Here is a 25002-nt window from a genome sequence, read left to right as displayed (position 1 = left end):
GCTATGCAGATTGGGACAGGCTTTTGGTTCTTTATTATTTACCTATTTGTGTTGCTGCATGATCTCTCTTCAAAGCCCTGGCTGTCCTGAAATTCTCTATGTATATTAAGATGATGTGCCATCCTCCAAACTCTGGAATTAAAGGCACGGGCCTCATCCCCGACCCAGGGAGGCATTTTTAAAGCACTGGTTTATTGTTGCATTCTTTATCAGCCAATCTCTTTCCCAGAATTTGGTCACTACTCTGTGAGGTTATTCAAAGACGCATTTTCCATATTTTTATAGAATCAGAGAACACTATCAACTGCATACCGTGAAATATCTTTGCACCATAGTTCACTTTCCATGTCAGGCCAGTCTCAAACATCATTTAAGACATTCCACAAAAGTAAAGTATCTAATTCTATGTGTTTAAAATTTTAGAGCTACAATACGGAAAACAGCCTGGCATTTGGCATAAAAAATAGACAGGAGGATGAATGGAACAGATATTAGTTAATAATAATAACAGATATAATTAATATCAAAGACCCAGATATTAATCCATATACCTTTGAACACCTGATTTTTGACAAAGAAGCAAAAAATATCAAATGGAAATAAGAAAGCATATTTGACAAATGGTGGTGGCATAACTGGATCAACATGTAGAAGAATGAAAATAGATCCACATCTATCACCATGCCCAAAACTCAAGTCCAGATGGATCAAAGACCTCAACATAAAGCCAGCCACATTGAACCTTATAGAAGAGAAAGTGGGAAGTACACTTGAACACATTGGCACAGGAGACCACTTCCTAAATATAATCGCAGCAGCACAGACATTGAGAGAAACAATAAATGGGACCTCCTGAAACTGAAAAGCTTCTGTAAGCAAAGGACATGGTCAACAAGACAAAATGACAGCCTACAGAATGGGAAAAGATCTTTACTAACCCCACATCAGACAGAGGTCTGATCTCCAAAATATACAAAGAATTCAAGAAATTGGTCATCAAAAGAACCAATAATCAAATCATCTCTGCAGGACCCATAGGCATATTCTGTGTGGGCAGTGCTGGCAGGAGAGACTGCATATTTTGATTAGAGTCTACTATTGTAGCAAGGTATACCAGGTTGTATGCAAGATCTACGGATACTAAGAACACTCTGACGCCTTCCCTTTAATCTGATAGTCCATTATACACTGAATAAGATAGTTATTTTCATCCAGCATCTTCTGGATGGTGGCGGGCATGATCTCCCCCTTGTCCCGCTGCTTTGGGGCTCCGAACGCCACAGACATGTTGCCACCAAGCCCGCGATCGGCGAGTCCTGGTATAAATTCTTGTATATTGATACAAATTCCAATTATATTGAATATGCTTCTATTTCTGTTTGCAATATTTGTATACCTATGCAAAGATATTTTGTCATCTTGTATGCATGTATGTTTCTACCTCTGTTTAAGACATTTCATATACTAATAAAATTTTAGGATATATTTATCATATTGCACTATACATTTCTACCTCTAATCAAGATACTTATACATTGTTTACATTTTGAGGTCATTGTCCTCATTTTCTGCACAATTGTCTAAAGATTGTATAATAATCTAATATAAAGTCTTAGTCTTTAAGTTATATAGGTATTAAGAATTATAGGTCAATAGTCATTTGTGTTTGTCATACTTATAGTTAGACTAATCAGGTTCTTTAGATATGTAGAGATTGTATTCCACATAGATAGGTAATCTTCAACCACTTTAAAGAACTGTAGGATATAGCATCTAAATAACTTAGGGTTCTGTTGATGTGAGATGCAATTGCTCCTGGCAGCACCAATCTATCCCCAAGAGAGTGTTGAGCACCAAAGACACTCCACTTGGAGCTTGTTTTCTTTCTCCACTTGGCAAAACTGGCCTTTGAACAAGGAACTGCCCATGCCTCTTCCACTGACAAAATGCATGGTGACCAGACAGGACAAACAGGATACAAGAACAAAGACTGTCAAACATGGTAAGACATATCAAACATTGCCAAGACATGGTAAGATAGTCATGAAAATTTTCTTGCCTCTAAAAATGGTCTGTCAATTACTCTAGGCCTTAGCCAAAGTTGGTTGCTCCATCATTGCAAATGAGACTTTGGGTGATTGCCCAGGTAGCCAGTTGTCTCTGTCTTTTATTGCACATTTCAGAAGGTGCTTGATTGCATTCAAGTAATATTTTCTCCCTTCTCAGGTCTTCGATAGGGTTGAAGACTAGATAGTCATAATTACTTTTCTCTTATGACTTAGCCAAGCCATAGCCAGTTGTCTCTGTCTTTTATTGCACATTTCAGAAGGTGCTTGATTGCATTCAAGTAATATTTTCTCCCTTCTCAGGTCTTCGATAGGGTTGAAGACTAGATAGTCATAATTACTTTTCTCTTATGACTTAGCCAAGCCATTTTTAATACAAGACTTAGACTCCTTAGGATAGAATAATTATTGAAACATTTAGCATATGTTTCTTGCTTCATATTGTTTATGCTGGTTGTAATTCTAATTTTTATACCTGATGTTTGTTCTTATTGTATATAGTTTTGTCTTAGGCTTAAAACCGTTTTATTTAAACAAAAGGGGAAAGTACTGTAGGAACTCTTTCCGTCAGCAGCCTTCAAGCTACCAGCCTGCTTGGGTGTGGCCTCTCATACCATAAATGCCCTTGTAAAGAGCTCACTTGCTCACTCAGTCCCGGCTACTGCATTCGGTTCCTGTTCTCGTTTGTGGAGAGGACTGTGATCTGTGAGTCTACCCCTAAAAAAATAACCCTTTATTATACTTGATTCTGAGCTAGTATTAGCATTATTTTATAGTGTCCATGTTCAGAGTGAGAGCAAATGCTTTCCTCTCTTTGTGATGGAGGGAGGGCTTTAAATTGCTGGGAGAGAACCCATTATGCTTGTTCTGAGGCTGGCTAGTGAGGCAAGAAGACGGAGGTCATGAGGGCTATGTATGGCAGACTTGTGTGACTCTCCAGAGTCTCTTGAGGGGTCCCTATCCTCTTAGAGACCAGAGGGGAGGAGCTGCACTCTAGAGCCAGAAAGAAATCAGCCCCTATGGAACTTTGTAATTTAGAAGATGGGAACTTTGCTTTTCGAAGGGAAATGCACAGTGCCAACCCAGAAGTGAAAGAGAAAGTGTGGTCTAGTCTTGGGGTGTTTGCTTCTGTTCCACAGAAAGCAGGTCCTTCCTCTCCTGGCCACTCTTTCTCTGCTTTCCTACCAACCTGCAATTATGGCAGAAGAAGGATATCTGAATATCATCCTTTTTTCCACCAAAAATAGCTGATTGGACACCCTGAGAAAATAACTCCAAACTCAACGCTATAATTTAAGAAGGAAAGTTGGGGGCTGGAGAGATGGCTCAGTGGTTAAGAGTATTGCCTGCTCTTCCAAAGGTTCTGAGTTCAATTCCCAGCAACCACGTGGTGGCTCACAACCATCTGTAATGAGGTCTGGTGCCCTTTTCTGGCCTATCTATACATACAGATAGACTATTGTATACATAAAAAAAATAAATATTTTTTAAAAAAAGAAGGAAAGTTGGTAAATTAGACCCAGGGTTCCAGAACTTCAGTGAACTTTGCTTCTGTCATGGAATTTGGTGAGTTCTGCCTTGGTTTTTAAGGACTGTGTCCCAGATGTGTGCCTGAAAGTAGTGGGTGTAAACCATAGTCAGTTTTCAAAGCTGTGGTCTCAAACTGAATGGCCAGGGTTCCATGCTAGCACTTAGCTCCTCTGAAAGTTTACACAGGCTTTTTCTTTTGGACCACCAACAGTTGCCATTCCTGTAGGCACCACCCCTACAGGTTCCATGGTCGACGGGAGACTGTGGTGGGTGTGAGACAGGTACATGCAGAGAGAGCTTGGATATAGAGTTTATTTACTGGGGGTGGGGGGAGAAGAAGAGAGAGATAAAGAGAAGAAAGAAGGGGAGAAGAGGGGAAGGGAGAGAGGCAGAAGATGCCTCTCCAGAAGAAGGGCAGGGGAGGAGGGGCCAGAGATACACTCCTCTCAGCAGAAAGGGGAGAATGGGAGTGGGTGGGGCTTGCCTCTTAAAGGGATAGGTTACCCAGGTGACAGGCCAGGCCAGCAATTTACTTTTACAACATCCCCACCTTTCACTTAAAAAAAAAATAAAATAAAAAAAAAAAGTGGGGAGTTAGGCATGACAGGTTGAGGGGATTGGGACTTTGGAGTCTCAAGACAGCTTCCTGTTTATTGTGGATGTCGGAGTCTTGGGGAACCTGAGGAAGCTGGGTGAGTCACCTCCTGGGGTAGCTGATTACTCCTGTTCAGTGTCTCTTGGACCCGGTTAAGTCTAGGAAGAAAAAACCTTTTTCAGGACCGGGGGAATTGAGAGGTATGTATCTGACCTGTTTAAGGTGGATCCTTTGATTCACTTTCCTGGAACTCACAAGAATTCCTTGAGTTTGTGAAAACATAAGTTTTAGGCACATACATTGTATAAACAGCAGCATATTTATGTCAAAATGACTGTGGTTGATGTTTTTGCATAATGAAAAATACCTTTAGAAAATGACCAAAGAGAATTTAAAATCTTGATTTTGCAGTAGAGGTATTATGGAAGGAAGCATGAGAGAGAAATCTGATAGCCTGCATTTGTACTCAGACCTTCATAATTTTCAGGTACATAGCTTAATAATTTCCATTAGTATATCTTAAAACACCTCTTATTTAGGACACATTAAGAAGTGGTACTGAAATTTGTTTGGTGAGATTGTTCCTTAAAACTGACAAAACCTCTCAGCTGTCAAACTACATCAGAGATCTTAAGGAAGGATAAAATTTTACTTGAGTTACTGATTTTAAAAAAAAATGACAGAGAACTTACTCGATTGGCTCCCTAGAGCCACTCCTCAGGGTCCTCCATGGTCGTTGAGGGCAGGGGCATCAGGACTGTATTTTTCTTCTGCTGTTTAGCGCAGGGGCTACCAGGTTTTAGAAGATCCTGTGGGGTAGGAAGTCTGTAGGAAGACAAGCCTACCTTCGCCTGAGCAGCTAGGCAGTTGATTCCACATTTTTTATCCGCTGTCTGGAGATCTTCAGGAGTTTAGAGGAAAGGCAGTTTAACCCAGTGGTTAGCGTTTTTCACTTGATGAAGAAAATTGTGGTTGGGCGTTGTGCGCCCATTTGTCTTCTGTCTTATTTGGAAGAGATGGGTTGTTGCTGCTGCTAGGAGTGAATGGTCTCTTCTTTATGAAAAGTATTTTATTAATTAACCATTTAAATGGCATATTCCCCAGATCTCAGCTTTAATATCTCAGTAAATCAGCATTGTTATAAATCTTGTTTCTTTCGAACAGGACAGGAATATATTGTAAGTCAAAGTATATTGGAGAGGAATGTCTCCTTGGTGGGGCCAGTGCATGTGGGTACCCTTAGTAAAGATGCCGCTGAGATACCAAAATGGCAGCTATCCATGTATTTATACTTATCCAGAGTAGTTGTAATCTGGCGTTACAAGTTTTACAGATTTTAAAACAAGCACACACACAGGCGTAAAACTGTTAAGTATTTTTCTGACCGACAAGCCTCTCTGCCAATACAATAATCCCAATCAGACCAAATCAGATCGAATTAGAAGATGCCCAGTACTCCCGGGTGGTCCCAGGGAAAACATGGGGAGGGAACCAGAAGGACCACGCAGAGGGAAAGGGGGGACCACGTGTTCATTTTCGAGGGGGGGCAGTTTAAATAGCCTGTGGGAGTGGTCTTGACCTTCCCTGGGGAGGGGTTACTGTTTGGCGGGCTTTCTCGGAAGTGGAGTTTGGACTGAGGCAACTCTAAGGAAAGGGGGCTTTGACATTGAACTTTCCACCAAACATTTTTAAATGGATGCCAGGGGCTGGGGTGAAGACCCCAATCAAACATTCCAGACTCTTTGGATAAAGGGGTGCCAGGGAGCTGAGGTGACATTTTCGACCAAACATTTCACTCTTTTTGGATAAAGAGGCACCGGCTCAAGTCTGGCTACTTCCTGCGGGCGTGGGGTGACATGGGAGAGGGGAGCTGGGAGTTGGTGGGCTCAAGCTCAGCAAGAGGTGTGGCTGGAGCAGCATCCGGTTTACTGTCATCCTGGAGACATCAGGCAGCTGTTCCTTGAGGGAGATGAGAAGGCAGGTGGCTAGGAGAAAAATATTGTTATTGTTGGCCCTATGAAGGGGCCTAGCCATGGTAAGAGCAATTAACTGTCAGAAAGAATGGGACAGAGAAGTGCCCTGGTAGTACAAGAGAGGCTCGGGTGAATAAGTGAGATACCAGAGCAGATATGCCATTTTTAAAACCAGATTTTAGTGGACAGATGTCCTTTTGAGCCAGGAGAGTTAGTAGCACTGGTGAAGTCCCAGGAACTGGTACAGGTGTTGGTGTTAACTGGAGGGACCTTTATAAATTGGTCTTGGTCCAGACAGCAGGAGTGACCTGTAAATTATGCTTGAAAATGGGTGGGGTTAAAATAGGCTCTGAAGAATATTAGTTTTTGTTGTTGTTGTTGTTTTTGTTTTTTGGGTTTTTTTTTGTTGTTGTTTTTTGCCAGACCTGATTTTTGATACAGCAGCAGAACTTTTTTCAGGAACCTGCAGGTATCTGTAAGACAACTGGAGCAGGAACATTTTAGAAAACAATTAAAGGGAATTGACAACTTGGATTTTTTTTTTTTTGCTACGTAGGCAACTTGATGTCTAAAATCCCTTGTATCTCTTACAGATTCTCAGCACACATGTGGGGGCTCAAAACCAGAAATAAATGCTCTCTCTCTTTCCTTCTCTCTCTCTCTCTCTCTCTCTCTCTCTCTCTCTCTCTCTCTGGTTTATTGAGACAGGGTTTCTCTGCATAATGTCCCTGGTGTCCTGAAACTGACTTTGTAAACCAAGCTGGCCTCGAATTCAGAAATCCTCCTGCCTCTGCCTTCCAAATGCTGGGGATAAAGGAATGTAACACCACTGCCCAGGACAATGGAGGTTCTTAATTTTAAACACTTTTTAAAAATTATATACAATCATGACAACGAATTTGAAATTTTACTAAGCATACAAGTTACTGTAGTCTGTTCAAAATGGTCCAATAGTCCCTAAACAAAACATGGGGTCCGACCTTCACACTGACGCACCCAGAACAGCTCAGGTGGTTGTGCTGTGGTTCTGTAAAGCAGAGCCGGCTCTCACTGGTTGGCTCCTGCTCTAATGGCTCCGTCTGTATTACAGGAGAGCAAGCGCTCAGAAAATGAGCATCAGCGTTGACCAGGAGACGGACTATGCCGAACTGGTTCTATCTGTAGGAGAAATCACATTGGGAGAGGAGAATCAGAAGACAATGAAAGATCCACAGCTGAGAAGGAGAGAGGCCCACAGTATCTCACAGGCTGTGTGCACTCTGCTGAATTCTGGAGGGGGCGTGGTCAAGGCTCGCATTAAGAATTCAAATTACAGCTTCAAAAGAGATGGAATAGGACTGGATTTGGAAAATTCTTTTCGTGAAATTCTTCCATTTCCTCAGAAATACCTAGACTGCGTGCAGAACAAAGGGTACTTTTTAATTTTTGTGAAACCATGGATCCCGAATATCTCTGGTCAGCGTGTCCTCACCTTGAAAACCAATTTCTATGTGAGAAATTTGTCAACTTCAGTTGAACTGAAAGGTCCTGATGCAGTGCAGTTCCTCAAAGCCAAGAAGGACTCTGAAGGGAGATCACGTTCAAGAGAGAGCTTGCCTGGATTGTGTGACTCTGATGAGTTACAGCACGGAAGTCCACACACATTTTTTAACCGAGAAGAGTTGACCCTGGAGGAGACATCCTGTTTTACTAAATCCAAACATACAGAAGTTAAAATGACCCCTAAAGAAAAGATTTTAGAGATTCTCCCCAAAACTGTGTCTGCATTCGCAAACACTAACGGGGGATATTTGTTCATTGGTTTAAATGGAGGAAACCAGCAAATGGTTGGTATTGAAGGAGAGAAGAGCAATCTTGAGAATCTAGAGAGTGAAATAGAGAAGTGCATACGACAGCTGCCTCTTGGTCACTTCTGTGAGAAACAAGAGAAGATAAAGTACACATGCAAATTCATCCCAGTCTGTGATGTGAGCTCATATGTGTGTGCACTCAGAGTGGAGAGATTCTGCTGTGCTGTGTTCGCTGCAGAGCCCGAGTCCTGGCGCGTGGAAGACAGCTGTGTGAAGAGGTTTACCTCAGAGGAATGGGTCAAGCTCCAGATGGACACAACACGAGGTTGAGGAAGGGGGATTAACAATCATTTTACATTTGGCTTAGGGGGGTTGGAAGATTGCTTTCTCGATCTTGGGCAAATCAAACTCCTCAGGTATCAATAACTCATTTACTGTTCTCTTCTAGATACTATCCAGAGCTCACAACCTCCTGTTTCCTTCTGCCCACTTAGATTCCTTATGGAAAGTATGTTAGCTGCTTTTAGTAAGACTATTTCCTTCACAATGACCAAGTGTGACATGGCCTGCTTCTCCAGTGGTCAGGACTGAAGCAGGAAAAGGAAGGGGTCCAGCCTCATAATGCCCTTGAAGGGTCTTGTCAACTCTCTCAGGGAGTTAAGATGCGATTCCTGCCAAGAAACAGGCCAGGGCCAATAGGTAGCCCTACAATTTACAGTGGAATCCTGAAAGTGGTCTCAAGTCCTAGCCACACTGTCACGTCCGTTTCCATCAGAAAGTTGATCAGCAGAGCCTCTCATGGACCCTGTCCTGTGTACTTCCTGAATTTCTGCCCCAGGTTGCCTATCGAGTTCTCCCTGCCTCTTCCAGACTATATCTAGCTTCTTTGTACAAATCCCTCCTACTGTGAAGGCTTCTGGAACCCACCCCAGGCTCCCACTGCACTGATCGCATTTCTCAGGGTCAACTTTCTGTGTCCCTCATCCTTCACTGACAGCGACAAATGCATTAGAAAACCAAGCAATGAAAAGGGAATGTCTCTTTGTTTGGGAATTTCAGTGTGCTAGCCCAGCATGTGGTGTCTCCATTGCTTTCGGACCTGTGGTAACCTGTGCTCCTTTTCAGAACATCAGAACCCCGCCATCTAATCTTCTCCTTAGTCTTTGTTTAACTCTTTTATTCCGTTCACCCTTTTCTTAAAAGTTCCTCCTTTGTCTCACATTTGCATGTGGAATAAAACTCAGAACGTTTTCTGAAGGAGAGAAACATTCTGGCGTTCATCTCACTTGGAATGAAAGGCCTCACTTGAAACTAGCACCAGAAATTCTACAGTCTTTGAAAATGCGGGCGTCCTCAGCTTCTTCAGAAGCTCACTGCTTTACCACCCTTCACTCCTTCAGGATTGAATAGCTCTTAAAAGAAGCCACATTTGGGGACATTTCCTAGGTGATAGGGTGGTCGCCTAGCATCCAGGAAATCCTGGTTTCTATCTCCAGTGTTACATAGAATCATGATCTGCTCACGATGGTGCACTTGTGGCCCAGGCTCCACAGAGTGGGTTGTGACCAGCATGGTCTAAATGAATCCTTCTCTCAATTTTAAAAAGCACACAGTGAAACAGACCCGCTTTATTATTAATACGTTCAATTACTCTTAGTGCGCTTTTTGCTGTTATGTTTTCTGTAGTGTAGAGAACTTCACTATCACCAAAACTTAGTTTTGCAAATTGAATTTGATCTCAAAATCTATCCTCGCTATCTAACCCCATTTTCTCTGAGGAAAACACAGTTCAGCTGAGACTTTTAATACATGTTGTACTAGTTGATAAACAGCATGGCATATGGGAAATTGAAAATTACCTTTAATGTCTTCTCCGAATTTTCCAAGCTCACCAGGGAAGCCTGGCTACCTTGTGTTCTCCTCTGATCCTCTGATGCATCCTTTCCCCATCCGTGGAACTCTGGGAATGTGCTCTGCTCCTTCCTTTGCTCTGTGGAGCCTTTCTGTGTCTCTTCGCTTTCCTCCTGTCTCATCATCTCTTCGGTGCTTCCTGATGCTTGACTTTCCTGTCTTCAGCACTAGGTCTGTCCTTTGCTCCCCTGACTCTTCTCAATAATGGAGTTGCCCAGAGCAGGCTCCTGATGCACCATGTAATAGAAAAGGCGGGAATGTGAGTGTATATCTATTTTCATGATTCTCTCTTGTCAGAACCTGAGTCTATAAGTCTTCCTTGCACCTGCCCCTTCTGCTCTTGAATTATTCTTTGGTGTCTTGTGTGTTCACCTACTGTTGATATGAAGAGGGGGACTCACAATGGCTCAATAGGACATTCTGGGCATTTTTATTTTTAATTTGGTATGTTTATTTATTTTTCTAGTGCTGTCTAGAGAGGTGTCATGCTCTCCAGAAGACCTCCGCATGGAGCTGTGGTCAGAACATAAACGATATGAGCAATTACTTCGTACAGAGTTGGGCTCACTTCGTCAAGGAACGCTGATCATCTCTGAGAGCTTGGCTTTAAGTCTGGGCTTACAGAAGAAGCAGGAAGTCATCTTGGATGTGCTTCATATTTCCCAGGACAGTCTCCTGACCCTGCACACCTTTGTCCGGGGAGAGGAGGAGCTGGAAGGCGACAGCTCCGTTCTGAGGGACCTGGGCGCTAAGTTAAAGAACGATTGTAAACAAACTGCACTAACTTTAAAGCAGAAGCTGGTAAATCTTGGCGGTTACACTGGGAAAATAGGTGTTGCGATAAAGATAACGTACTTGGGTCATAGGGCAGTGTCTCTATATGATTCAAGCTCGAGAATATGTTACCCCAGAGGGTATTATCTGACAACCAAGACAGTAAGGGACTTAGAGAAGGCCCTTATTGACGTATTAGGGACAGTGTACCAATGTAAAACTGTAGTGATCAGTTTACCTCTGAATTTTTAAACACATAGAATTAGATATTTTACTTTTCGAGGATTGTCCTAAATCGTGTTTGAGACTGCTTGATATGGAAAGTGAACTATGGTGCAATGATATCTCATATTATGAGGTGAAAATATTCTCTGATTGTCAGGAGCCATTTCCCCCTAAAAGTATTGCAGGGACCGTTGTCCTGGGAATGTTTGCAGAGAGCCCCACACCCCAACTATATTGGGAACTGTTTGTTGGCAGAGCCCACCCCACACCCAACTATCTTGAGAGCTATCTGTTAGCAGAACCTGCCCCACATTCCAACTATCTAGAGAACTGTTTGTGGTTGGAATCACAAAAGGAACGATTCTGCTTGCACAGAGAACACTAGGTGTGTGGACTCGTGACCTCCTGACCAAAGACTCATGACCTCGTGACCAAGTGTCGACTCGTGACCATTGCTGCCCCAGCAAGATCCCATGCCCCTGCCCCCTGCCCCCATCCCAAGCCCAATTCCTTATCCAAGGGCTATATAATATATAAGCCACAACCATTACGCTAATAAACGGAGACCTTGACAACAGATCTTGCTTGCCCTCGTTCCTCTTTCCCACCCATGTCTTTTCAGATAGCGCCTCTTCGGGAGCCTGGAATAACTGACCTGCCAGGCAGGTTACACCCCTAGACTAACTGACCCGTTGGGCGGTTACATCTGATTCTGTAAAAATATGGAAATTGTATCCTTTAATAACTTCACAAAGTAGAAACCAAATTCTAGGAAAGGGATTGGCTGATAAAGAACACAACAATAAAACAGTTCTTTAAGAATGCGTCCCTCAACTGGGGATGGGGTCTGTGACTTTAATTTTAGAGTTTGGAGAATGGCCCATCCTTTTAATATTCATAGAGAAGTCCAGGATAGCCAGGGCTATGAAAAGAGACCATGACTCAAAATAAATAAATAAAGACATACATAAATAATCAAAACACAAAAACGTGTCCAATCTGCATAGTCATTTATCTTGCTGAGGAAATGCATGGGGACTCTAATGATGGAAGACACTCTCCCTAGAGAAGTTAGTGAAGAAAATGATGAAGAAGGCAGTGTAAGGCAACATTTGGTCACAGTGTTGCTGCTCAGCTGTGTGTGCTATTGTTGTTAAATCTGTGATTTGTATGTGACAACCCAAGGAGGACTTTCCACATATTCCAAATCACAGAGGCAAGGCTCAGGATATGCATAAAATAAATGGAGATGGCTCACAGCAGCAGGTAGTAAATATGGAGGTCTCCAAAAAAGTCAAAGTCACGAGAAAAGGAATACAATTGTTCATTGTGTATTAAAGAAAAGCAATGTATCTGTTAATGTAAGGCTTCAAAAGGTCAACAGGTGTCAGGCATTAGGCCATGCACGTACTCTCTATGGGGCTATAGCATGAGCTCCAGTAAGATCTTTGTAATATTGTTCCCTTTGAAGTCTTGATAGTATGGTTTATAAGTCGATATTGCTCTTTACTGGTTGATGTATTGTATGTTTTACATTCCTGTTGTCATGTTGTTTGTGCTATAAATTAACACCTGTAAAAGTGTTACAGCATTGAGATTACATGGGAGTATTACATATTCATTTGGAAGGTTGGTGTTTCTTCATAAACGAAGCAATGTCCTCGTTGTACACATTCATTTGTGAAGTGGTACCTGCTGAAACTTTTGATGGAGGTCATCAAAAGATGGGTTGACCATGACGAGAACTCCTGACAGGGCAGATGAACTGGGTGCACACATATGCAGTTGTTTGTTTGTTTGTTTGTTTGTGTTTTACTCTTTGATTCTTTGGACTCTGTGGGGCTCTTTTTGGGGCCTGACACCCAACTCCCAAATAAATCACATGAAGCCAGCTGACAGCACTGACCACTCAAAAAGACTTGGCCCAGGTGACAGCCCAACACAGACACCAACATGGTGTGGCCTAGACCCTGAACCGCTGTGTGGCCTTTAGTGGCATCATGGGCCAGTGACATCAACAGACACTAGTTGTGGTAGGACAAAGGACCCAGACATGGACATCTGCAGCAGCTGGGGCCAGGATGTCTCTATGGCCTCAGGTGGCAGTGTGGGCCACTAAGATTGGCATGGCCCCCATGGCACCATGGTCCTCAGATAACAACATGGCCCAAGGTGGCAGCTCGGACTACAGGTCTCTATATGGTGGCAATAGGCTCCACAGACATCAACACAGCTGCCTTAGGGCTTCGAACTGCTGTTTCGCTGTTGGCTTATCGTCTGCACCAGAATCTACTGACATTGTCACTACTACCTGCAACCCCTCTGCCCCACAGTCAGCACCCTGCCACTAAGGCCATAGCCTGGTGAGACTTCCCATCCACCAGCACTGGCTCTGCTGCTGCCACCAAAAGTAGTTTTTAACCAAGTCTCTATCATTCTATCTACCAGTAAAGACTCAGGGGTCTGATGTTGGGGTGAAAATCTGCTAACTCAGAGATGTAGGGGGAGCCCAGCCAATCACCTTGCTTGCAGGGCAGGATCCCCTTAGACTAATATTTACCTATAAATCTTTCGGGTGTGCTCCCCACACCCTCTTTGTTTTTCCTGTGCTTCGTGGGACCTCTGGCTTCGTAAGTCCTCCTTTTCCTTATCCTATTAAAGCTGAATATTTTATAATAAATTCTATCTACCATTCTTTTACGCCGTATCACAGAGAGGCCAAGAAGAAACTTGCTGAACTTCCTTTTTGGCTGAAGACCCAACAAGAAAGAGAGCATCTCTCCAGCCATCCCAAACCAAGAAAGACCACAAGAACTCCAAGTCCCTCCCTACTCCTTCCTGTTCATCGGTATCCATCTTTTTGGATTCTCCATACACTATGGCTAATTCCTTTTAAATAATTGTTGGTGTTCTGTGAAAGGGGGGTTGTTGGTTGATTGTGACTACCCAAATCAAGAAGTCTGGGGGAGGAGACATCTGTGTTCTCCACCAGCTCAGGTCTAAAAAGGGCCGTGCCACCCCTGGTTGATTGTGACAGAGGAGGACCTGAATCTGATACCTAAACCCCACATAAAATGCCATGACTGCAATTCCAGTGTTGGGGAAGTGGAGACAGGAAGACCTCTCAATGGCCAGCTTAGTCTGATTGGTGATTCTAAGCCAATGACACCTGCTATTGTCCTCTGGTCTCTACAAGCGCAGGCACATGTGCACAAGCATGTGCACACACATGTGCACCTCCTCGTTGTGCACACGCACACTCAAACATACCACATTAAATTATAAGGGTGCGCTTTGCAGAGTGCAATTAAATGTGTCAAAGGGGAAAGTGTGTTGTAGAAGGGAGTATTCTCTGTCCTGCTGGTACCCTGGATTAGTTTCTCTCCCACTCGATAGTTCCCCCAGCTGCTTATTAAATATTCACTCAGAGGCTAATATAGTAAATATAATTGTTTGGCCAATGGCTTAGGCCTCTTACTGGCTAGCCCTAACTATAAATTAGCCCATTTCGAGTAGTTTACATGAACATGAGGCTCATGGCTTGCCGGTAATATTCGGACCTTTTTCTCCTTTGACAGCGGCATGGCATCATTTGCCTCCCCTTTCTCTCTGCATCGTTGTTTGGACTTTCTGTCTAGCTTTTTTGTGCTAAGCCATTGGCCAAAACAGCTTTACTCATCAACCAATAAAGACAACACATATACAGAAGGACATCCTACATCAATGTTTTTAAAATAACCCCCAAACATCTTGAACCCAAAGTGATGTTTTCTAGCTCCATCCATTTGCCTGCAAAATTCATTATGTCATTTTTATCTGCTGTGTAGTACTTCGTTGTGTAAATGTACCACATTTTTCTTATCCATTCTTCTGTAACCCATCCAGTTGGTCAGTTATTCCAAGGTTCCGAAGAGGCGCTATCTGAAAAGACATGGGCGGGAGGGAGAAATGGAGACCAAGCAAAGCCAGACAAGATTCTGTTCTCAATTTGTCAAGGTCTCTCTTTATTAGTGAAATGGTTGTGGCTTATATAGCCCTCGAATGAGGAATTTGGCTTGGGATGGGGGCAGGAGCATGGCAAAGGGCAAGAAGGGACCTTGCCAAGGCAGCAAAGGTCACAAGTTGACACAACTAGTGTTCTTTGTGCAAGCAGAATCTTTCTTTTGTGATTCCAACCACAAATAATTCTCTAGATAGTTGGAATGTGGGGCGGGTTCTGCTAACAAATAGTTCTCAAGATAGTTGGACGTGGGGCTCCCCGCAAACATCCTTAAGACAATAGTCCCTGCTATAATCTTTGGGAAAATGGCTCCTGCCCTGCTATAATCTTTGGGAAAATGGCTCCTGCCTTGCTATAATCTTTGGGAAAATGGCTCCTGACATTCTTCGGTTGAGGGATATTTAGGTTGTTTCCAGGTTCTGCTACGACAAACAATGCTGCTATGAACATAGTAGAGCACAGGTCCTTGTGGCACGATTGAACATCCTTTGGATATATACCCCAAAGTGGTATTACTGGGACTTGAGGAAGGTTGTTTCCTAATTTTCTGAGAAATCGCCACACTGACATTCAAGGGGGATGTACCAGCTTGCATTCCCACCAGCAATGAAAAAGTGTTTCCTTTCTTTACAACCTCTCCAGCATAAGTTGTCATCACTGTTTTTGATCTTGGCCATTCTTACAGGTGTAAGATGGAATCTCAGAGTTGTTTTGATTTGCATATCTCTGCTGACTAAGGATGTTGAGCATTTCCTTCAGTGGCTTGTAGCCATTTGAGATTCCTCTGTTGAGAGTTCTCTATTTAGGTCTGTACTTCATTTTTTTATTGGATTATTTGTGCTTCTGATGGCCAATTTCTTGAGTTCTTTGTATATTTTGGAGATCAGACCTCTGTCTGATGTGGGGTTAGTGAAGATCTTTTCCCATTCTGTAGGCTGTCATTTTGTCTTGTTGACCATGTCCTTTGCTTTACAGAAGCTTTTCAGTTTCAGGAGGAGATAATTGTTTATCTCAGTGTCTGTGCTACTGGGGTAATATTTAGGAAGTGGTCTCCTGTGCCAATGTGTTCAAGTTTACTTCCCACTTTCTCTTCTATGAGATTCAGTGTGGCTGGCTTTATGTTGAAGTCTTTGAGTTTTGTGCATGGTGATAGATATGGGGACATGAGTATTGTGCTTTGGGATTTGGGTGTGAGATGAGACTCTGTCTCCTTTCCATGTGGAGAGTGAACCATGGGTGCTGGCTTAGGACTGGGCCTGACAAGGAGGCGCTGAACAGGAGGGGCTGGGAAGGAATGAGGAACTGACTGCTCAGCAGTGCAAAGAACAGGGTGGAGTCCCAACTACCGACTGGGCAGAAATGAAACTTCTCCCCTTTTCAGAAAACGAAACTGTTCCCTTCTCAGAAATGAAATTGTTCTTTTCTCAGCAGTACAGGCTGCTTTAGTTCCTGTTTATGATGGTTTATGACCTGCCCGCCGCCATCTTGGGCCCCCTTCCTTTTCTGCTTCCTTGACGTGCATTTTCTCCCTTTTCCTTTTATCTCCTTTCTCTCCTTTTATCCCTTCTCTCTTTCTTTCTCTCTCTCCCTCTTTCTCTCTCCCTCTTCCTTAATAAATACTTATGGCTATTTCCTGTGATTATGTGTCTGTTATCTGCTGCCACCACGCGCTTGGAGCTTGCCCTCCGTGGAGCATGCCCTCCGTGGAGCGTGCCCTCCGTGGAGCGTGCCCTCCGTGGAGCGTGCCCTCCGTGCCCTCCCGCTGGTGGGAAGCTGTAGCCGTTTTTCTCATGGCGGGCTCTGCCACCCCGCCCAGGGATCGTTTTTAAGAATAACATCCTGAACCCCAAGTTCCCTTCTGAGAAAATTTCCTCCGGAGTCAGTGTTATAATTTGAGAAGGAACTACCTGGTTAATTAGACCCAGGGGTCCCCTCTTTGTCTGCCAACACTGGGATTTAGGCACATGAGGTCGTTCTCAGCTTTCCATGTGGGTGCTGGCAATCCAAACTCAGGTCCTCAAGCTTGTAAAACAAGCACTTTACCTACAGAGTCACCTGCCCAGCCACGGAGACCTTAATGTGACCTCATACTGAGGCAGAGGATGAGGGCCTGCCCAGCTAATCAGTAGACAGGTATGGAGGTGCCCTGGAAGATTAGCAGCGCTAGCTGCTTTCCTAACTGACCCATTTTCAGTCAAAGCTCACAAGGTTTATGAAAAACAGGAATTATGGCTAATGCAAAAGCAGGAAGAGTTAATGGGCAGAATCGCCTTCTGAGAGAGGCAAGACCCTAGAGTGAAGACAAAGTCGTTCAGAGACTTGAGGTGATGTCGAGTTGTAGCGAATGAGATTAGAACTTTTCCGATACCACATTACGCAAGCTGGATAGAAAATGATAAACATATCAATATAAAACAATAAAAAATGTAAGAAACTGAAAAACCAGCCGGGCGGTGGTGGCGCACGCCTTTAATCCCAGCACTCAGGAGGTAGAGGCAGGCGGATCTCTGTGAGTTCGAGACCAGACTGGTCTGCAAGAGCTAGTTCCAGGACAGGCTCCAAAACCACGGAAAAACCCTGTCTCGAAAAAACCAAAAAAAAAAAAAAAAAAAAGAAAGAAAAAAGAAACTGAAAAACCACTAAAAGAAGACTTAGAAGAAAAGTTCTATGACATTGGTTTTGGCAAAGGTCATTTGGATGTTGCCTTGATTGGCTCTACTGCCTAGAATTACGTGGGAAGAGTTCATCAATTGAGCCAGTATCTGATTGGCTGTGGGCATGTGTGTAAGATTGTGTTGATAATTGATGTAGGAGGGCCTAGACGACTTTGGAGAGCTCCATTCCCTAGGCAGGGAGACTTCAATAGCATAAGAAAGCTAGCCAGCCAGCTCCATCCCCCATGGTTCCTGGTATATTTCCTAGGCTGTGAAGTGGGTTCTTTGGTCAAAGGTAATGTTGTGTAGAACAGCAAGCAGGCCTCCTTCAAGTTCCTGCTCTGCATCCCTCAGTGGTGGGTGGTGAGGTTGAATTATTTGCAAATAAACCATTTTCTATCCCAAAGTTGCTTTTTGTCTAGATAATTGTCACAGGAACAGAGAGAAAAATCAATGCAGATATTTCCTAAAGCACAATAAAAAATTCCCAATGTTGACCTGAGATTTCATCAAAGTGGGATATTCTTGCAAAACAAAGGAAGCAATGAACAAACACAGATAATTCACAGAGGGAGAAAAGGTTTGCAACACACAGTCTGCTAAGGGGTTGATATCCAAGGAGATAATAAACTTAGTCAAACATAATGAAATAGCCTAATTGCAAAATGGACAGAATGGATACTAATCATAAATTTGAAAGCTGGGATGGAGAGAGGGCTCGGTGCTGAGGAGGGCTGGCTGCTCTTCCAGAACACCAGAATTCAATACCCATACGGGGCTTACAACCATCTGAAACTCTAGTTCCAAGGGATCTGGTGCCCTCTTCTGGCCTCAGAGCTACTGCATGCACATGGTTCCCAGACATAATTTCAGGCTAAACACCAATAGGCATAAAATAAATAAGTCTAAAAAAATTGTGTAACTAAAGCCTTTGCTACATAAAAGACAAAATTCACACAGATTCCAATGAGGGTTTGTTTGGAGGAGACTGAAGACAGTATTAATGACTGGAAAAGAAACAGTGAAAATTAAACTAAATTGAAAATTCAAAGGACTTAACTATACTTGGAACATCACATCTGAAAACCCAGTAGGCAAATAAGCTTGGCCAATGAATGCAAAAGCTGTGAAAAATAACAATTTCTCCTCCTGTAAGTGACCGGATCTTAAATAATACGTAGCCAGGGATTGTGCTGTTGACTTCACAGTACAGAATTTGCTTTCTCCTGTTAGGTCTCATTCTAAAGGCTCTGTCCTGTTTTACAGGAAAGAAATTCAGATTGAAAATGAAAATGCTGCTGGGGACATGGCCATCACCATGGATCTGGAAACAGACTATGCTAAGCTGGTTCTAAAGGTGGAAGCAATCACACTTGGGGAGAAGAATAGAAAGAAGATGAAGAACCAACTCCTCAGAAAACGGGAGAATGAAAACATCTCTCGAGCTGTGTGTGCCCTCCTGAACTCTGGAGGTGGGGTGATTGAGGCTAAAATTGAAAATGAAAATTTTAGCCTTCCCAGGGATGGATTGGGACTGGATTTGGAAGCCTCTCTTTGTAAATGTCTGCCGTTTGTGGGGAGGCATCTGGACTTCATGGCGCATGGAGGCTACTTGAATATCTTTGTGAAACCATGGAGTCTGGATGTCTTCGGTCTGCCGATCTGCATCCTGAGAACCAATTTGTATTTTAGAAGCTTCTCATCTTCAAGTGAAATGAATGCCGCTGCTGCTCACGAGTTCCTCCAAGACCTGGAGGAAGTGGGAGGGAGATCCTGTGTCAGACCAGAGCTGCCTGCAAGCAGAGCCTGCCCTGGAGTAGAAGAAGAGAGCGACCTGGAGGACCTGGCTGCTGCGGTTTTTAATAAGACACAATTTCAGCACCAGGAAGACTTCCCCTTCACCAGATCCACCCATGTTGAAGTTACATTGCTTTCTGTGAAACAGCTGTGAAAATGCATCAAAGAACTCATCCCTCGAACTGTATCTGCGTTTGCAAACACTAATGGGGGATATTTGTTCATTGGTATAGATGGGAAAAAAACAGCAAATAATTGGTTTTGAAGCAGAGAAGAGCGATCTTGTGCATCTAGAGAGTGAAATAGAGAAGTGCATTCGACAGCTGCCTGTCACTCACTTCTGTGAGGAGCAGGAGAAGTTACAGTACACATGCAAATTCATCCCAGTCCTCAGACAGGAAGCCGTGTGCTCATATGTGTGTGCACTCAGAGTGGAGAGATTCTGCTGTGCTGTGTTCGCTGCAGAGCCCGAGTCCTGGCACGTGGAAGACAGCTGTGTGAAGAGGTTTACCACTGAGCAATGGGTCAAGAGCCTGATGGATGGCAAGTAAGCCTCTGGCACCACTGGTGACTTCACGCATGCCCACTGGTCATGTGTTAGCTGAGGCTCTCAAGGAACACCTAGAGCCTGTGACAATGATATCCTTTAGGCCTGGCACAGCTGTAGGACTTCATGGCTACAAGAGGGCCAAGCCTGCAAATCCCTGAAGCTGTGTAACTGGAGAGGATTTCTCAGCAGAGTTCTGCTGCCAACCAACTATTCCCTGCTAGCTGTGGATGGACTTCAGTAGACCAAAGGAAATGCCTTCTTCATAAGATCAGGCTTCAGCCAAGCCTGCAGTGCACACATTTTTTCTCCTTCCCTCCCTCTCTCCCTTCCCTCCCTCCCTCTCTTTCCCTCCCTCCTTCCCTACCTGTCTTCCTTCCTCTTTTTCTAACTCCCTTCCTTCTTTCTTTCCTTCCTTTCTTCTTTTCTTTCATTCTTTTATCTTTTGTTTAACTTTTTGTTGATTCTTTGTGAATTGCACCCCAATTCCACTCACCTCTTTTTTCCCTCCATAACCACCACCTGGTGTTTCAACCTCACTTGCAGAAGAAAAGCAAAAACTAAATAAAGATTTAAAACAACAAGCTCACCATGGAAGGTGTGGTGTGTCACAGTGTATCACACATTGTACCCTTTTTGTCAAACATCTTTACTTGAAAAAAAATTTTTTTTGCAATGAGTTATTTGTCTGATTCCAGGATTCTGGTTTTGGTATCCTATCAGTACTGGACCTTCCCCTGGACCCCGTTCAGATATACTGTTGTTGTTGGTGTCATGGAGATCCTGCAGCTATGCTTCTACAGGACCAGCCCCTTCCCATGTTCTAGCTGTTCATGAATAGGTTAGATGCTGGGCTGAGCCAATTCAAAACCCTGGGTCTTGGCCTTGTTGTTCTATCTGCCCACTCTTCTGCACCTGTGCCACCTGGATCTGCTCTTCACATTGCCCCTGTGAGTGGTAGGGCCAGCTCACCTGAGTGCCACAGCTAGTAAGGGGCAGGGCTAGCTTTTAGACTCTACTGCCCAGGAGAGCTGTATAGGACATTTTCTAAACTAGTGACTGATGTGGGACAGCCCAACCTCTGCATAGGCTCCTGCCTCCCGGTTCCAGCTCTGTTTGAGTTCTTGTCCAGGCTTCCTTCAAGGCCGATGACACTGTGGAAGTGTAAGCTAAATAAACCGTTCCCTCCAACTCCTACTTTATGGTCATGGTGTCAGTGCAGCAATAGCAACCCTAACTAAGACACCTGCTTAGTGTAAAGTCTGTGAGAAATTCTTCCTGTAGCCCACTGGCTGTGCTCTCAGTGTTGGGGTGAGGAAGGTGGTAATATAGGGTTGGTGAGTCCACAAGTGTGGGGGTGTGGAACAGACTGGCAAGAGCAGGTTTCTTGTTTGTTCGTTGAGACAGGGTTTCTCTGTGTAGTCCTGTTTGTCCTGGAACTCACTTATAGTCCAGGCTGGCCTCAGACTCAGAGATCTGCCTGCCTCTGCCACTTGAGTGCAGGGATTGAAGGTGTGAACCGCCACCACTGGCCTAAGGAAGGCATATTTTATCCCTATTGTGTCTGTGGGTCTTCTTAGTCAGAACATTTCATGGGGTCAATCCCCCTATCACTCAGAATAGTTGAATCAACATTAAATGTAGAATCATATATGGAATTAAAAATCGATGCCACCTATGTATTCCCAGTTACCGTAGAAATGAACGTGTGCCCTCTGGTGTGATACTGGCATGAGGAGAAAGGGTTCAATCATTTTCCAATTGGATTTAAGATCCTATCGCCCCCCGCCACCCACACACACACACACACACACACACACACACACACCTCTGCAGGGAACTTATGTCTGATACTGAAAGTCAAGGCAAAGGCCATGGCTGCAGAAGTCCCAGGGCCCAGTGGCAAAGCACCTATGACAGTTGTGAAACAGATGTGCCTTGCCTCTCACACGGCCTTGTAAATATTGGTCTTCACGGATGGCCGCTCATATCAGCCTCATAAGGACATTGTGTTCCCTTACAGTGGGCGGTGGGCACTGCAGAGATTCACACCTGCTCACATTTTAAGGATAAGTGACACTGTGACAGCTCAGAGGCCAGTGCTCGGGGAAACCCTGCAGACACTGAGCAGGCTCAGAGCAACCTGCTCCAAGGCTTTGGGAGCACAGCACAAAAGAGGTGGGAAAAACAAAACTTATCCTCAAAGTTTGATTTGGAATGACTCAGACTAAGACTACATTATGATAAAAGAAGAAACACGGTTTTGTTTTGTTTTGTTTTGCGTCTTGTGTGGTCCAAGCTGGTCTTGAACTCAGTAAGTCACAGAGGAGAAGATAGAACTTAGGATCCTTTTCTCTCAACTTCACAAGTGTTGAGCTTACAGTTGTGTGCCAAGAGTCTTAGCTTTGTGATAATACAACCTAATTGTCATTTTTAACGAAAGAACAGGGCACTCATAAAATTACTATCTCTGGCTTTCATAGAGAAAAACAATCTGACACTAACAGGGTATATGAGCCCTAAGAGGAACAGAAATGGGGAGGGACATCTTTAGAAATCAGTGAGTCTAGTGGGGCTAGAGAGATGGTTCAGTGGTTAAGAGCACTTGTTGCTCTTATTAAAAGCCCGGGTCAGGTCCCAGCCTCACATGGAGCTCCAAAACTATCTGTAATTTCAGTTCCTTGAGATATGATGTTCTCTCCTGAACTCTGCAGGCACTGTGCACACAGCAGGACAGATGTGCCTGCAATGAAAACACTCAATACACATGAAATAAAACCAATGAATCTGAATATTCTTGAACCTAGTTCAGCCTGGTTTGATAGCACATGGGTATAGCACTAAGAAGACAAGGCAGTAGAATTAAAAGTTTGATAAGAGGCTATAAGGTTATATAAGGTGCCCAAGTCAGGATAAGATATATCCAACACCTTGTCTTAAATAATTAAACATTGTATAGAAGTGTTTGCTGAGGGTGTAACTTAGATGACCTAGGTTTATTCCCGTGAACCCATGAATCACTCCAGCCCCGCCAAAGCCAATCAGCGTCTATGACGTCTATGACGTGTCTACAGCTTAGTTCTGCTGCTTCCCTCTGAAGTACTGCACTGTTTACATTGCTGGTTGCCATGACAGCATCCCGAGGGCAGAGTCCATCATGGAGGCAGGGATGGAGGGGTGGCTGGAGGGCCTCTAGCTATGAGGGATGGAGTGTGAGGCGACAGGTCCACTGTGTGGAAACTGAGGCAGCAGAGAGGAGTGAATGCTGGTTTCCTGGTGTCTTCCCGGGTTTATTCAGCCCAGGACACCAGGCCATGGGATACAGAGACCTTATGTCGGGTACATCTTCCCTCCTAGCTAAACCTCTGTAGAGAGTTTCCCACCAACAGAGCAGAGACAAGTTTCACAGAAACGTCTAAGTGTGCTCAGGTTGACACTGGAGATTAGTCATCAGCATATCAATTTCAAGTTAAGTTCCGCTTGAACTGGAATTCCCTTCCTTTGGTTATAGTCTCGGGGACAGTGTTATAAACTGAGTGTGTCATCTTCACCCACCCTAAAGTGGACGTGGTGCCACTAAGGAGGTGAGCAAGGCTAAACAAAGTCCCCAGGGTGAAACAGCACATGGACCATGTCCTTAGGAGGTGACATGGCAGGGTGCTTTCTTCCTATTCCTTATGTCCCTGTGGCCATGGGAGCATAGATTGACTGGCAGCTGAGTAGAGCGCCCTCCCCCCCCCCAGTGAACCCTGCTCTGTCTCAGTCTTGGTCTTGGACTCCAAAACCACAGGAACTGTGGGAAATGAATTTCCGTTAAGCCACTCAGTCTGTGGTATCTCCCTCCTGCGACACATGAACCCTAACACACGATACAACACTAGGAGTATTCTTCTAACTAAACACTGACAGACACTTTGCTATGTCAATCTAGGTTCAAGGTATATACCAGATGCAAAAAGCATGTTAGCATGTGCTAGCCCCAAGTTTAGTAACCACTACAACTAAAAAAAAAACAAACCAGAAATTATTAAGATTCTTAAATTAAATGTTTGTATTTGTGTGTGTAAGAATGTGTATGTGCATATGTGTGGCTTTCCTTCAAAACAGACTCTAGAATTCCCTTCAGCATGGTGCAAATTGTTGGGTTGTGTTAGGGTCTGTTTAAGATTTCCACACCATGGAAAATCCTGCTACAAAAATTGTCTGAATTTTTTTTTGTTAAAATCACCTTTCTAGATAAAAGTAAAAAAAAAACAAACCTCCCTTATATCATTTGAAGGAAAGATGATAATCCTAGATATAAACCCTCTCAGCTGCCTTGGAGTAGAAAATCTGAAAGTAAGTGTGTTGCTAACCCCACTACAAGCACACAAAGGCTTGCTGTGTCAGTACCATATCAACAACGAGAACCAGATTGTGGGGCTGAAGCGAGCCACCCAGGGCTTCCAGAGAATGGCAGGGATAGCCACAAGGAGCAGAGTTCTGAGCATCCTGTCATGGGTCTGCATGAGTGGTTCCATGCCATTGGCTACCAAGGCCACAGGGACAAGAGGATGATGGGAAGGCCGAAGAATGTTGATGAATTATTAGCCTGGCACATTCTGGGCAGTGCAGTTCCTCAGCCCTTCCAGAGACACTTTCTGCTGCTGTTCCATCTGGAGGCACAGGACCGACTTGATTCCATGTCTCCTGGATGCTTCAGCCTATGTTCAACATCCATGTGTGATCATCTCCTCCACGCCGGCCAATTTCTACATAACATCTAAGATCGCATTCTGGTAAAATTCTGTGGGGTCACGCAGATTTTCTCCTAACCTTCAGACCTGTATCGCCCTCTGGTAAGGGATTAGTAAGTAATAGTCCCTCTGGTAATGTCCCTCGGGGTCTCCCACGATTCTCCTGTCTGGCCCTGTGTTCTCAGATCTCTTGGATCTCATGAGGTAGCACATCAGACCATAATTCAAGCATGATTAGATGCTGACTTTGGAGCCGGTTGCTCCTGCAGAGAAGCCCAATGACCACAGTGGTGCTGCAGGCTCCCAACAAGCCTAATGTGGCCCTGGAGCCAACATCCTGACTGACACATGTGGGGTGTGACAATCACCCCAATGCTTTCCAGTTGTTATCCAAAGGTTTTCAG

General features: G+C 44.0%; 2 protein-coding genes across 5 annotated transcripts in view; both read left to right on the top strand.

Moving 5' to 3' along the window:
• Window positions 1-2687: 2687 nt before the first annotated feature.
• LOC142860286 (schlafen family member 2-like) overlaps window positions 2688-25002 on the top strand; it is a 57005-nt gene continuing 34690 nt past the window's right edge. The window contains exons 1-3 of one of the 4 annotated variants that reach the window (XM_075991349.1): window positions 2697-2771; window positions 7255-8279; window positions 10332-11441. In XM_075991349.1, the coding sequence (XP_075847464.1) occupies window positions 7274-8279; window positions 10332-10891 (1566 nt within the window). In that variant the 5' untranslated portion in view covers window positions 2697-2771; window positions 7255-7273 and the 3' untranslated portion in view covers window positions 10892-11441. Of the gene's footprint in view, window positions 2772-2799; window positions 3633-7254; window positions 8280-10331; window positions 11442-25002 lie in introns of those variants that run through there. The other 3 variants (XM_075991345.1, XM_075991347.1, XM_075991348.1) reach the window with 3 other exon arrangements.
• Window positions 18787-20446, top strand: LOC142860285 (schlafen family member 2-like). The gene is given in 2 exon segments (XM_075991342.1): window positions 18787-19550; window positions 19552-20446. Coding segments are annotated over 2 exon segments (1041 nt in total). The 5' UTR covers window positions 18787-18824; the 3' UTR covers window positions 19867-20446.

The sequence above is a fragment of the Microtus pennsylvanicus genome, chromosome 11 (genome assembly GCF_037038515.1).
Source record: "Microtus pennsylvanicus isolate mMicPen1 chromosome 11, mMicPen1.hap1, whole genome shotgun sequence".
Taxonomy (NCBI): Eukaryota; Metazoa; Chordata; class Mammalia; order Rodentia; family Cricetidae; genus Microtus; species Microtus pennsylvanicus.
Note: the sequence above shows the minus strand (reverse complement) of the source record. Positions and strands in the feature narration are given on the sequence as shown.